Source organism: Bufo gargarizans, chromosome 7, assembly GCF_014858855.1.
Source record: "Bufo gargarizans isolate SCDJY-AF-19 chromosome 7, ASM1485885v1, whole genome shotgun sequence".
Classification (NCBI taxonomy): Eukaryota; Metazoa; Chordata; class Amphibia; order Anura; family Bufonidae; genus Bufo; species Bufo gargarizans.
In genome coordinates this window covers 80222808-80237333 of record NC_058086.1, presented here as the reverse complement: position 1 = coordinate 80237333, position 14526 = coordinate 80222808, and the positions used below count along the sequence as shown (strand labels likewise).

The 14526-nt window shown below is 43.9% G+C and overlaps 1 protein-coding gene across 7 annotated transcripts in view; it reads right to left on the bottom strand.

The window, feature by feature from the left end:
* Positions 1 to 14526, bottom strand: part of XPNPEP3 (X-prolyl aminopeptidase 3) — a 548503-nt gene that overhangs the window by 479204 nt on the left and 54773 nt on the right. For all 7 annotated transcript variants that reach the window (XM_044302131.1, XM_044302133.1, XM_044302134.1 and 4 more), the window contains one exon: positions 1463 to 1582. In XM_044302131.1, coding sequence (XP_044158066.1) covers positions 1463 to 1582 — 120 coding nt within the window. The remainder of the gene's footprint in view (positions 1 to 1462; positions 1583 to 14526) is intronic.

Here is a 14526-nt window from a genome sequence, read left to right as displayed (position 1 = left end):
ACGTTTTTTCCATTGAGGCATAGGTTGTCATATGTATAGTTTTTATTCTATTTTGATTTTATACATTTTTTATATTTTATAGTTATGAATAAATGTTTAATGATCATTTAATACAAGAATACAGTAGTGGTCTGCCCATTAATACTAACAACACATTCAAAACACACATTTAAAGTGCCAGTCCATATTTAAAATATTCTTTTATCTCTATTTTATTACTGAAATAAATGAACTTTGCACGATATTCTAATTTTTCGAGTTTCACCTGCAAATATCTAAATCTGTGATGGCTAACCTCTGGCACTCCAGCTGTGGTAAAACTACAACTCCCAAGATGTACACTTGTTTCGCTGTTCTGAGAACTCCATAGAAATTAATGGAGCATGCTGGGAGTCATAGTTTCACCACAGCTGGAGTTGCGGAGGTTAGCCATCACTGGTCTAAATAAAACAAAGGGATCCGCTTGTGTGAAAGAGCCCTTAGTGTGCTGGTGATGACTGAGTAGAGGGGGAGTGACTGGACTGTATATCATCATGCAGCCAATAAAAAACATCAAGACTCATGAACAAGCACAAACTCACAGCAGAAAAGCTAGGGCTTGTGGTTTTGTGAGGGAAGATCAGGTGCCATGACACTGTGTGTTGCAGGCTCACACAAGAGCTAGAATAATGTATTGCAAGGTAAATTGAAGCTCTGGTTATATACCGTATATGGGATCTGGTTGGTAACAGCTTGCAGTTTTTCAAAAATTAAGTTACTTTACCAGAATACCCCTTTAATAACATAACGGATACCACTTATTTGTTAAACAAAGAACTTTAATGGATAGCTATAACAAAAAGTATGGCAGAAGTGCATACGATTATTTTAGAAGACACTCCCTTGTTTTTTGTGTTGTATTTGATCAGTCATAACTAGGGCTGCACGATATGGGAATTTTGTGCGATTGCGATTAGGGCCCTAAAAATTGAGAAACGATATGCAATGCGATATCTGCATTACTGAAAAAGTACAAAATACAAAACTTGCCATTTTCTTAATAGCACTGCACAGAACAGATAAATAGAAGAACATTTGTTCATTAAAATAACGACTTGCCTCCAGCCCCTCCTCCCTCCCCGCACTGTAACTGATGCATCGCCGGCCGCGCTGTGCAGCATAGTGGCCGGCGATACATCGGTGTCAGCCACGTAAAAAGTCAACCATCGCTTTATAAGACGCACTGTCATTTTCCCCCCACTTTTGGGGGGGGAGTTTGTCTTATAAAGCGGAAAATATGGTAATACAATAGCAGCATTTGTGGGTCGGCCAATTGGCGATTTCGATATAGCGATTTATTGCGATTGCTTTGGCGATATATTGTGCAGGCCTAGTCATAACATACATTTTTATGTATACCCATGCAATAATACTCAAGCTATAATACTTTATGAATAAATTCCCCCAAAAATTACCAACTTACCTTTCTTTAAGAGATGTGCATGGGTAAAATAACTTGGTTGTCCAAGATACCTTTGTGGCAAGTTCAAAGAGAGCTGTTCTGTTCTTGTAGAAAATCTTTGCACCAAACAATTAGCACAAGCTATGAGAAAGAAAATAACGTACAAAGTGTGAGTCATCCATAGGCATATTCTATAGTAACAATCTACACTAAAAGTACCTGTAGAAAGCAAGGCTTTCACAATTTACTGTGAATTCAAATCAAAACAGGTTTTTATGAATATCAAAAGACATGGCAATCTAGCAAGCAGGAGTTTGTAATGATGAATTCACTAAAGGTAAAGAGGGACCTAGATGTATTCCTGGAGTGTAATAATATTACATTTTCGAGTTATTCGATTTCTGGAGAAGAGTCGTTGATCTAGGGAAGTAGTGTTGATCACGAATATTCTAATTGCTAATTTTTATCGCGAATATCGGCACTTCAAGAATTAGCAAATATTTAAAATATAGCGATATATATATTTGCAGTTTTGTATATTCAAGTTTTTTTTTTTAAATCAGTACACATGATCCCTCCCTGCTTTCTAGCTTGTGGGCCTATGAGAAGGCTGCAATAACTGACATTAGGAGCAGTGTTGATTGCGAAATTTAGTAATGCAAATTCTTCAATTCTGCAATCAAGAAAATAATGACTGGAGATAACGAATATCACAAATTTGAATATTGCCCCTGCCGCGCATCACTACTAGGGAGTTATTCTGATTTCCTTACTGGAGTTGGAAAGGATCCCCCTAAAATGAGGAAAATTGGTTTCTACCTCATGAGGGTTTTTATGCCTTCCTCTGGATAAACTTTGCAGAATAACAGGCTGGACTGGATAAATGTGTATTTTCAGCCTATTTTACTATGTTAGGAAGAGAAAATACATGCCACAGTACATACTAAACAGGAAAACACTGGATAAAACTGACATGGAAAACGACTTAAGAATTTTAGTTGACAGTAAACTTAAAAGGGGTTGACTTACTTCAGCAAGTGGCATTTATTATGTAGAGAAAGTTAATACAAGGCACTCACAAATTTTCCATATTGCTTCCTTGGCTGGCAAGACTAATTTTTTCATCACATTATACACTTCTCGTTTCCATGGTTACCACCACCCCGCTATCCAGCACCGGTCGCCGTGCCTGCACACTATAGAAAAAAGCAATGGCCTTTTTGGAGGCCCGAACCATAACAGCGCATATAGGCCAGTGTTTTTTTTCTATAGTGTGCAAGCACAGCCACCAATGCTGGGTTGCAGGGTGTTAATTTCTTTAAGAAAGTTGATAGCAATGCAGGGCTCCAGATGGCGACCATAGCGACTTAGAATTTACAAATGGCAACAAGACTTTTTAGTCTAGTCGCCACTTGTGACTAGACCCGCCGCCGCAGGTCTGCAGTTAACCACTTCAGCCCCGCTAGGTGAAACCCCCTTCATGACCAGGCCACTTTTTACACTTCGGCACTACACTCCTTTCACCGTTTATCGCTCGGTCATGCAACTTACCACCCAAATGAATTTTACCTCCTTTTCTTCTCACTAATGGAGCTTTCATTTGGTGGTATTTTATTGCTGCTGAAATTTTTACTTTTTTTGTTATTAATCAAAATGTAACGATTTTTTTGCAAAAAAATGACATTTTTCACTTTCAGCTGTGAAATTTTGCAAAAAAAACGACATCCATATATAAATTTTTCGCTAAATTTATAGTTCTACATGTCTTTGATAAAAAAAAATGTTTGGGCAAAAAAAAAATGGTTTGGGTAAAAGTTATAGCATTTACAAACTATGGTACAAAAATGTGAATTTCCGCTTTTTGAAACGGCTCTGATTTTCTGAGCACCTGTCATGTTTCCTGAGGTTCTACAATGCCCAGACAGTAGAAAAACCCCACAAATGACCCCATTTCGGAAAGTAGACACCCTAAGGTATTCGCTGATGGGCATAGTGAGTTCATAGAACTTTTTATTTTTTGTCACAAGTTAGCGGAAAATGATGATGATTTTTTTTTTTTTTTTTTTTTTTCTTACAAAGTCTCATATTCCACTAACTTGCGACAAAAAATAAAAAATTCTAGGAACTCACCATGCCCCTCACGGAATACCTTGGGGTGTCTTCTTTCCAAAATGGGGTCACTTGTGGGGTAGTTATACTGCCCTGGCAATTTAGGGGCCCAAATGTGTGAGAAGAACTTTGCAATCAAAATGTGTAAGAAATGACTGGTGAAATCCGAAAGGTGCACTTTGGAATATGCGCCCCTTTGCCCACCTTGGCTGCAAAAAAGTGTCACACATGTGGTATCGCCGTACTCAGGAGAAGTTGGGGAATGTGTTTTGGGGTGTCATTTTACATATACCCATGCTGGGTGAGAGAAATATCTTGGCAAAAGACAACTTTTCCCATTTTTTTATACAAAGTTGGCATTTGACCAAGATATTTTTCTCACCCAGCATGGGTATATGTAAAATGACACCCCAAAACACATTGCCCAACTTCTCCTGAGTACGGCGATACCAGATGTGTCACACTTTTTTGCTGCCAAGGTGGGCAAAGGGGCACATATTCCAAAGTGCACCTTTCGGATTTTGCAGGGCATTTTTTACACATTTTGATTGCAAAGTTCTTCTCACACATTTGGGCCCCTAAATTGCCAGGGCAGTATAACTACCCCACAAGTGACCCCATTTTGGAAAGAAGACACCCCAAGGTATTCCGTGAGGGGCATGGCGAGTTCCTAGAATTTTTTATTTTTTGTCGCAAGTTAGTGGAATATGAGACTTTGTAAGGAAAAAAGAAAAAAAAAGAAAAATCATCATTTTCCGCTAAATTGTGACAAAAAATAAAAAATTCTAGGAACTCGCCGTGCCCCCCACGGAATACCTTGGGGTGTCTTCTTTCCAAAATGGGGTCACTTGTGGCATAGTTATACTGCCCTGGCAATTTAGGGGCCCAAATGTGTAAGAAGTACCTTGAAATCAAAATGTGTAAAAAATGGCCTGCGAAATCCGAAAGGTGCCCCTTTGCCCACCTTGGCTGCAAAAAAGTGTGACACATCTGGTATCGCCGTACTCAGGAGAAGTTGGGGAATGTGTTTTGGGGTGTCATTTTACATATACCCATGCTGGGTGAGAGAAATATCTTGGCAAAAGACAACTTTTCCCATTTTTTTTATACAAAGTTGGCATTTGACCAAGATATTTTTCTCACCCAGCATGGGTATATGTAAAATGACACCCCAAAACACATTCCCCAACTTCTCCTGAGTACGGCGATACCACATGTGTGACACTTTTTTGCAGCCTAGATGCGCAAAGGGGCCCAAATTCCTTTTAGGAGGGCATTTTTAGACATTTGGATCCCAGACTTCTTCTCACACTTTCGGGCCCCTAAAAAGCCAGGGCAGTATAAAAACCCCACATGTGACCCCACTTTGGAAAGAAGACACCCCAAGGTATTCAATGAGGGGCATGGCGAGTTCCTAGAATATTTTTTTTTTTTGCATAAGTTAGCGGATATTGATTTTTTTTTGTTTTTTTTCTCACAAAGTCTCACTTTCCGCTAACTTAGGACAAAAATTTCAATCTTTCATGGACTCAATATGCCCCTCACGGAATACCTTGGGGTGTCTTCTTTCCGAAATGGGGTCACATGTGGGGTATTTATACTGCCCTGGCTTTTTAGGGGCCCTAAAGCGTGAGAAGAAGTCTGGAATATAAATGTCTAAAAATGTTTACGCATTTGGATTCCGTGAGGGGTATGGTGCGTCCATGTGAGATTTTATTTTTTGGCACAAGTTAGTGGAATATGAGACTTTGTAAGAAAAAACAAAAACAAACAAAAAATGTCCGCTAACTTGTGCCAAAAAAAATGGCTGAATGGAGCCTTACCAGGGGGGGAGTGATCAATGACAGGGGGGTGATCAATGACAGGGGGGTGATCACCCATATAGACTCCCTGATCACCCCCCTGTCATTGATCACCCCCCCTGTAAGGCTCCATTCAGACATCCGCATGATTTGTTACGGCTCCATGGATCCATGGATCGGATCCACAGAACGCATGCGGACGTCTGAATGGAGCCTTACAGGGGGGTTATCAATGACAGGGGGTGATCAGGGTAATCAGGGTGATCACCCCCCCTGTAAGGCTCCATTCAGACGTCCGCATGATTTTTTACGGATCCATGGATCCATGGATCGGATCCACAAAACGCATGCGGACGTCTGAATGGAGCCTTACAGGGGGGTTATCAATGACAGGGGGTGATCAGGGTGATCACCCCCCTGTCACTGATCACCCCCCCTGTAAGGCTCCATTCAGACATCCGCATGATTTTTTACGGATCCATGGATACATGGATCGGATCCACAGAACGCATGCGGACGTCTGAATGGAGCCTTACAGGGGGGTTATCAATGACAGGGGGTGATCAGGGTAATCAGGGTGATCACCCCCCTGTCACTGATCACCCCCCCTGTAAGGCTCCATTCAGACGTCCGCATGATTTTTTACGGATCCATGGATACATGGATCGGATCCGTAAAAATCATGCGGACGTCTGAATGGAGCCTGACAGGGGGGTGATCAATGACAGGGGGGTGATCAATGACAGGGGGTGATCAGGGAGTGTATATGGGTGATCACCCACCTGTCATTGATCACCCCCCTGTAAGGCTCCATTCAGACGTCCGCATGATTTTTACGGATCCATGGATCGGATCCGTAAAAATCATGCGGACGTCTGAATGGAGCCTTACAGGGGGGTGATCAATGACAGGGGGTGATCAGGGAGTGTATATGGGTGATCACCCGCCTGTCATTGATCACCCCCCTGTAAGGCTCCATTCAGACGTCCGCATGATTTTTACGGATCCATGGATACATGGATCGGATCCGTAAAAATCATGCGGACGTCTGAATGGAGCCTTACAGGGGGGTGATCAATGACAGGGGGGTGATCAATGACAGGGGGGTGATCAGGGAGTGTATATGGGTGATCACCCGCCTGTCATTGATCACCCCCCTGTAAGGCTCCATTCAGACATCCGCATGATTTTTACGGATCCATGGATACATGGATCGGATCCGTAAAAATCATGCGGACGTCTGAATGGAGCCTGACAGGGCGGTGATCAATGACAGGGGGTGATCAGGGAGTGTATATGGGTGATCACCCGCCTGTCATTGATCACCCCCCTGTAAGGCTCCATTCAGACGTCCGCATGATTTTTACGGATCCATGGATACATGGATCGGATCCGTAAAAATCATGCGGACGTCTGAACGGAGCCTGACAGGGGGGTGATCAATGACAGGGCGGTGATCAATGACAGGGGGGTGATCAGGGAGTTTATATGGGGTGATCAGGGGTTTATAAGGGGTTAATAAGTGACGGGGGGGTGGGGGGGGGGTGTAGTGTAGTGTAGTGTGGTGTTTGGTGGGACTGTACTGACCTACCTGAGTCCTCTGGTGGTCGATCCTAACAAAAGGGACCACCAGAGGACCAGGTAGGAGGTATATTAGACGCTGTTATGAAAACAGCGTCTAATATACCTGTTAGGGGTTAAAAAATTCGGATCTCCAGCCTGCCAGCGAGCGATCGCCGCTGGCAGGCTGGAGATCCACTCGCTTACCTTCCGTTCCTGTGAGCGCGCGCGCCTGTGTGCGCGCGTTCACAGGAAATCTCGGCTCTCGCGGGAGGACGCGTATATGCGTCCACCCAGAAGAGCAGGGCCGCCGGCAGGACGCAATCCTGCGTACGGCGGTCCTGTAGTGGTTAAATACAGCGGAGCGGCACAGGAGCTGATAGTTCTCTGTCCTGCCGCCGATGTTCTTCTCAGCAGCGCAGTGAAGGAGTCTCTCCCTCCCCCCTGTGCTGCTGCTTCCACCAATAAGAAGAGAGATGGGTGGAGGAGGGGAGGGGCTGCGGCCACTGCGCCACCAATGAAGATAACTGACCTGTTAATACAAATACAGGAGGCGGGCGCCGGAATCAAATAGCCGGCACCTGACCTCTATGACTGGGAGCTGCGATCAGTGGCAGTGGAGTTAACCCTTCAGGTGCGGTACCTGAGGGGTTAACTGCCGCTGATCGCAGCTCCCTGTCATAGAGGTCGGGTGCCGGCTATTTGATTCCGGCACCCGTCTCCTGTATTTGTATTAACAGGTCAGTTATCTTCATTGGTGGCGCAGTGGCCACAGCCCCTCCCCTCCACCACACATCTCTCTTCTTATTGGTGGAAGCAGCAGCACAGGGGGGAGGGAGAGACTCCTTCACTGCGCTGCTGAGAAGAACATCGGCGGCAGGACAGAGAACTATCAGCTCCTGTGCCCCGCCGCTGTATTTAACTGCAGACCTGCGGCGGCGGGTCTAGTCACAAATGGCGACAAGACTAAAAAGTCTTGTCGCCATTTGTAAATTCTAAGTCGCATTGGCGACCATTTTGGTCACCATCTGGAGCCCTGCATTATGTGTACAGGATCTGTGGTGATGTCACAGTCATGTGATCAGCCACATGTGTGGGTGGAGTAAAGCAAACTCTGGGTATGAAGGTTCCTTAGTGGAGCATGTGTACCATATAAAGCAGGGCTATGTAAGCATTGTAAGGGGTTACACTCTCAGGCTGGGCGGCGATGACAGATTCTCTTGCAGACCACAGGGTTAAAGTCCAAATGCTGCTTAATTTATCACACTCCGGCAATACAGGCACCCCAGTTATAATTCACTGGGTAAGCTGAAGGTCCAGCACCACAAAACATAAACCAAACTGAAATAAACCCCTGCCCGTCTGGGCCCTGGCTAATACAGTAAGGATCCTAGCTCACCTATTGAACACAGGTCACACAGAGCACTCGGCTTCTCTAGCCAGCAGGGCAGCCAGCTTCCCAGGCTTTCTCCAGGCATTCCTCTCCCCAGACTGACAGCCTGGACTGTGCTTTATTTCCCCTTGATGATCCCGGCTGGCTTCAGCTTGGATCCCTCAGTCTAGGGGGGAAACCTGTCCTGGATTTTATTTACCTCACCCAGTTGAGGAAGCTGGGTGGGATATACACCCCTTCCAGGACTTTACCATACACTTTTATGTTCACCTTACCACATCACGTTGTGCAGTTTTCTGTGTGGCAAAGCTGTGTATGCAGTCAGCACCATGTGATCACTCATCCTCATTCAGTATACTTATTTTCAGACAGCAGGTCATGATTAGACACCACAATCTGTCGCTTGCAAAGAATATTTTTTTAATATGTTAAAATATTTGAATTACCTGATGAATGAGTATTTGCTCGTTCATCGGCCATCAGCGGCACGGGCAGATGTAGCAGACGAGGGTCAAGAGGGAAGAGCTCCCTCCCGTCATTTGACTGCTCATTAGAAGAGGAGACCACTGCTATTATTGCAGTCGTCTCCTCAATATAGGGGTGAATGATCGCTAATGCACACTTGTCCCTATACATTCTCGTTGTTTGCCGTCAGCGGAGCGCTTATTAGACAACACAATCTGCCGCCGGCAATCAATGACGATTTTTAGTTAACATGTCTAAAGATCCCGAATACCCAATGACTGATGATTGTTCATTGGGTAATCGGCAGCAGTATTTCTCTTCCAGATGATCGCGAATGAGCATCACTACAAACACTTGTTAGTGATCATATTAACTAGTTTTTATATTTCTGGTTGTGCACCCACAATACCGCTTTGTTATGATAATCTGACAGTGTAATAGAGCCTTTAAAGGGACACTGACCGGCCCAATAAGCATATTTAGGTACATATATGACAGTATAGTGTATTAAAAATATTCTAAGTATCCCCCCTGTCCACCTTATAAATACAGTAAACTGAAGTTTTATAACCTGGTTGAAACGTCTTCAATCTGCCCAAGGGGTGGCGTTTTATCTACACTTGCGCCCAGCCAGTCTCGCCACAACTGCCATTTGGAAGCGCCGCCCAGCTCATCAATATTCATTTCGCTGGGCGGCTGCTACTGTCCCCGACTTCACAAGATCCGGCGCATGCCCAATACAATCCTATGGGCATCGGCCTCCGTCTCATCTTCAGCATGCATCTTGTGAAGTCGGGGACAGTAGTAGGCGCCCAGCGAAGTGAATATTGATGAGCTGGGCGGCGCTTCAAAACAGCAGTTGGGGCGAGGCTGGCTGGGCGCAAGTGGAAATGAAACGCCGCCCCTTGGGCAGATGGAAGACGCTTCAACCAGGTTATAAAACTTCAGTTTACTGTATTTATAAGGTGGACAGGGGGGATACTTAGATGTTTTTAATACACTTTAGAAGACCTGTACTGTCATATATATACCTAAATATGCTTATTGGGCCTGTCAGTGTCCCTTTAAACTGCGAGATGATTGCTAAAGAGCGTTCATATGAACACTCGTTAGCGATCATTGGCCAAAATACCAGCTTGTGTAACATAGGATATATATACCGTATTTTCGACCGATAAGACGCACTTTTTTCACCCCAAAGTGGGGAAAAATACCCCTGCGTCTGATGGGGCAAATACTAACGAGCGCTTCCATTATGAAAGCGATTATTAGTACCGGAGGACGAGAAAGAGGTGAAGGCTCTGTAGTCACCGCTTCCTGGTTCTCAACTGTTAGCTGTGAAGGCTGCGCATAGTGTGAGGGCGCTCCGTGACCTCACGCTGTGCGCGCCAGTTCACAGCACAGCCGACAGCTGGAGGAAGAGTATCGCGATGTGAAGAGCGGCGGTTTCCAGGAGCAGGAGAGGTAAGTGGGTTTTTTATTTTGTGATCTGAAGCTGAATTATAACCGAGGGTTGCTCACATATAGATGGGGGCTGAGTACATGAGAAGGGGCTGTTCATATATGGCTGGGGGCTGATATGAAGCATGGGTCTCATCTTAGGTCTGATTGGGGGGTCTTCTTTATATGGGGCTCTGATCTGAGGTCTGATTGGGGGTCATATCTGAGATCTTATTAACATTGGGGATCTGATTGGGGCTGTGAGCTGAGGTCTGATTAACTACTTAAGGACACAGCCTTATTTCACCTTAAAGGGGTTGTCACAGTTATGGAAAAAAAAATATAGCACTGAAAATCTGATCTATAACTGAGCTAAGCAAGTTTTATGCAAAAAAAAAAAAATATATATATTTCCTTATTTCCCTGGTTCTTTTCTGGCCCTTTGTTTACATGCAATAAAAACAATCTCTGCCCCTCCCCCTGCACTGCTAAGGAAGTGAATACAAGAGCTGCCCTGAGTGACATGTCTGCCTGCTGGAAGACTTTGCAGCATGTTGTATGTGTAGTACTACAAGGCCAAGCTGTATAATGACACTGCTAAGGGAGTGAATACAAGAGCTGCCCTGAGTGCTGGGAGAATCAACAGCAACTTGCATTTGTAAAACTACATGTCCCACCTGTATAATGACACTGCTAATACACACAGGATCTTCCCCCTACCTTCTTGTGCAATGCTCTCTCTAATATGTCAGCTTCAGTGCCCAGCATTGTCTACTCACTGCCTGCAGAGCTGTGCAGCTGAAGGGGATAAGAATCCTAGCAAAGAGTAGACGGCAGTGAAGGGGGGCGTGGTCAGCACAGTGACGTCTCATTTACAGGCTTGTAAACAACCTTTATCAGAGCAGGGAGAGAAGCTGACATAACAGGTCATGTGACCCATAGAGAAATCTGAGAAACCAGCCACTGGAGATAAAGTGAGTTAATTGGAAAGCTGTTCCATTTGCTTAGTTAGGAACATAGAAAAAACAAAAAAATAACTCGGATAACCCCTTTAGAGGACCAGGCCATTTTTTGCAAATATGACCAGTGTCACTTTAAGTAGTGATAACTTTAAAACGCTTTGACTTATCCAGGCCATTATGAGATAGATTTTTCGTCACATATTGTACTTCATGACACTGGTAAAATGAAGTAAAAAAAATATATATATTTTTTATTTATAAAAAATACCAAATTTACCAAAAATTTGTAACAAATTGAAAATTTCCAAGTTTCAATTTCTCTACTTCTACTAATACATAGTAATACCTCAAAAATAGTTATTACTTTACATTCCCCAGATGTATACTTCATGTTTGGATCATTTTGGGAAGGATATTTTATTTTTGGGGGATGTTACAATGCTTCGAAGTTTAGAAGCAAATCTTGACATTTTTCAGACAGACATTTTCAAAAATCCAATTTTTAGGGACCAGTTCAAGTCTGAAGTTGTGAGGCTTACAAAATAGAAACCATCCAAAAATGACCCCATTGTAGAAACTAAACCCCTCAAGGTATTCAAAACTGATTTTACAAACGTTAACCATTTAGTTAACCACAAGAGTTAATGGCAAATGGAGATAAAATTTCAGAATTTAGATTTTTTTGGCTAATTTTCCATTTTATGTTTACTTCACTTTATTATTTTCAAAAGTATCTAACTCGCGCAATGAGCACACGAGCTTCAAACAGCAGAATATCAATATATCAATAAAGGATCACGCAGGATCCACATTGTCAGTGGCAATCACTGTATACAAATGAAGAAAGTAAGCAGACAACACAGGAAAAGTGCAGAGAATAATCTCAAACAAGCAGCATTGTACATACCATACATCAAATTAGAAATCTATCACCCCACCACTAAGGACGCTAAAAAAGTAATCTCACATATAACATTTATGAAAAATAAACCAAACCGTTAGAGCCCAGGAAAAGAAAGCAAAAAAGACCCATAAATGGGAAGTAATCTATATATGATATATAGGTTAGGAAAAGGCAAGTGTAAGAGAAAGGAATATAGAAGCGTGCTGCAAAACTATTAATCCCCGAGTCTCGTCCCCTCCTCTGTATTACTGAGTTCTCCCAGTAGCCTTGAAAAATCAGAAGAATGGACAAAATCCACCAAAGAATTCCACCTACTATAGAAAAAAACTCTCCATACCCTGTGAAAGTGCTGTAAGTTCTTCCATTCTTAAATATCTGAGTTCGGACGCCCATGCACAGAGAGGGAGCATCCACTTTTTTCCACTGTCGCGGAATTACCATGCGTGCTACTACCAGAAAGAACCGCAACGGGTTTTTCTTTAGACTAGCTATCGAGCCTGGGATAAGCGATAGAAGAGCAATCTTAGGAGAGTTGGGAACTGTTTTACCCGTGAATTTGTTACAGATGAGGAACACCTGGTCCCAAATTTTTTTTTATTATTGGACACTCCCACCATATGTGCAACATCGAGCCTACCTCCGAATTACATCTCCAGCATAGGTTAGAGACATTCGGGAACATCTTGCTTAGAGTCGAGGGGCAGTAATACCATCTGGCTAGGATCTTAAAGTTCTTTTCCTTCGCGTGAGCAGCTATAGACAATCCATGAGAGAGTGTACACACCTTAAGGACATCCTCCAATGAAAAGGTCAGCTGTAGATCAGACTCCCACTTTTTAAAGAACGGGGCTAAATCAGGACTGCTACAGTCCATTAGAACCCAATACAATTGTGATATGAGCTTGTAATGAACATCAGGCTTCACATAGATGTTGTCAAAAGCTGTTAAATCAGGACATGACCCTCGGTCGAATAAGCTGTGTATGAAAGAAAGATCTTATCTGGACATATGCAAGCCACGTGGAGCCATCCCGTCTATCATCAGGTACAAGGGAGTCATAATTTTCTAAGTGTTTCTGTGCCATAGCATCCCAGACCCTAGGACATTGGGATTTGTGCCAAATCAAAAGATTAGATGCCTTTCCCCCTATCAGAAAATCAGGGTCAAGACATGATTGGGGTCATAGGACCTTTTTTGTGCGAAATCTGAAATTTCGAAGTCCAATAATCCCAACAGGCCAAGCAAGGCGTGTCTTGCCAAGAAAGGCCAACCCTCCTGGGCTGGGTGGTTGGTAACCTATGGTGCCGCTGATAAATCTACTGGTGACAGCTCCCTCTCCATCTTAATCCAAAGTTTCGGGGAGTTTCTATCCGACCAGTTTATGATCCTCATCAGTAATGCTGCTGCATGATATACCCTAAGATCTGGTAGACCCAACCCTCCCTTATCTCTATGTTTAGCCAAATAACCAAAACCACAGAGCCAATCCTAACTCTACCTGAATTCCAAATGAATCGAGTAATAGCCCTCTGAAGAACCACAAAATACCCCCTTGGTACACTTATTGGGACAGTTTGACAAAGATACAGAAGTCTCGGAAGAATGTCCATCTTAACGACCCCAAGCCTTCCAAACCACGAGATGTGCTTCAAAGAGAATTTCTGTAAATCTTCCAATACCTTCTTCTGTAAGGGTAGGTAATTAAGAGGGTAGAGTAGGTGGAGCTGCCTTGGGATTTGTAATCCTAAATATGTTATACTAACGTTCTGCCATTGAAAGAGAAAATTGCTTTGAGTTTGGGAAGCTACATCTGACGGGAGTGAAATATTGAGCATCTCACTTTTAGTGGGATTCATTTTAAAGTTACTCAGTAAGGCCTCTTTCACACTTGCGTTGTCCGGATCCGGCGTGTACTCCACTTGCTGGAATTACACGCTGGATCCGGAAAAATGCAAGGGTACTGAAAGCATTTGAAGACGGATCCGTCTTCAAAATGCGTTCAGTGTTACTATGGCAGCCAGGACGCTATTAAAGTCCTGGTTGCCATAGTAGTAGCGGGGGAGCAGTATATTTACCGTCCGTGCGGCTCCCGGGGCGCTCCAGAATGACGTCATCAGAGCGCCACATGCGCATGGATGACGTGCCATGCGATCACATCATCTATGCGCGAGGGGCGCCCTGACGTCACTCTGGAGCGCCCCGGGAGCCGCATGGACGGTAAGTATGCTGCTCCCCCGCTCCCCACTACACTTTACCATGGCTGCCAGAACTTTAGCGTCCCAGCAGCCATGGTAACCATTCAGAAAAAGCTAAACGTCGGATCCGGCAATGCGCCGAAACGACGTTTAGCTTAAGGCCGGATCCAGATCAATGCCTTTCAATGGGCATTAATTCCGGATTCCGGCCTTGCGGCAAGTGTTCAGGATTTTGGGCCGGAGCAAAAAGCGCA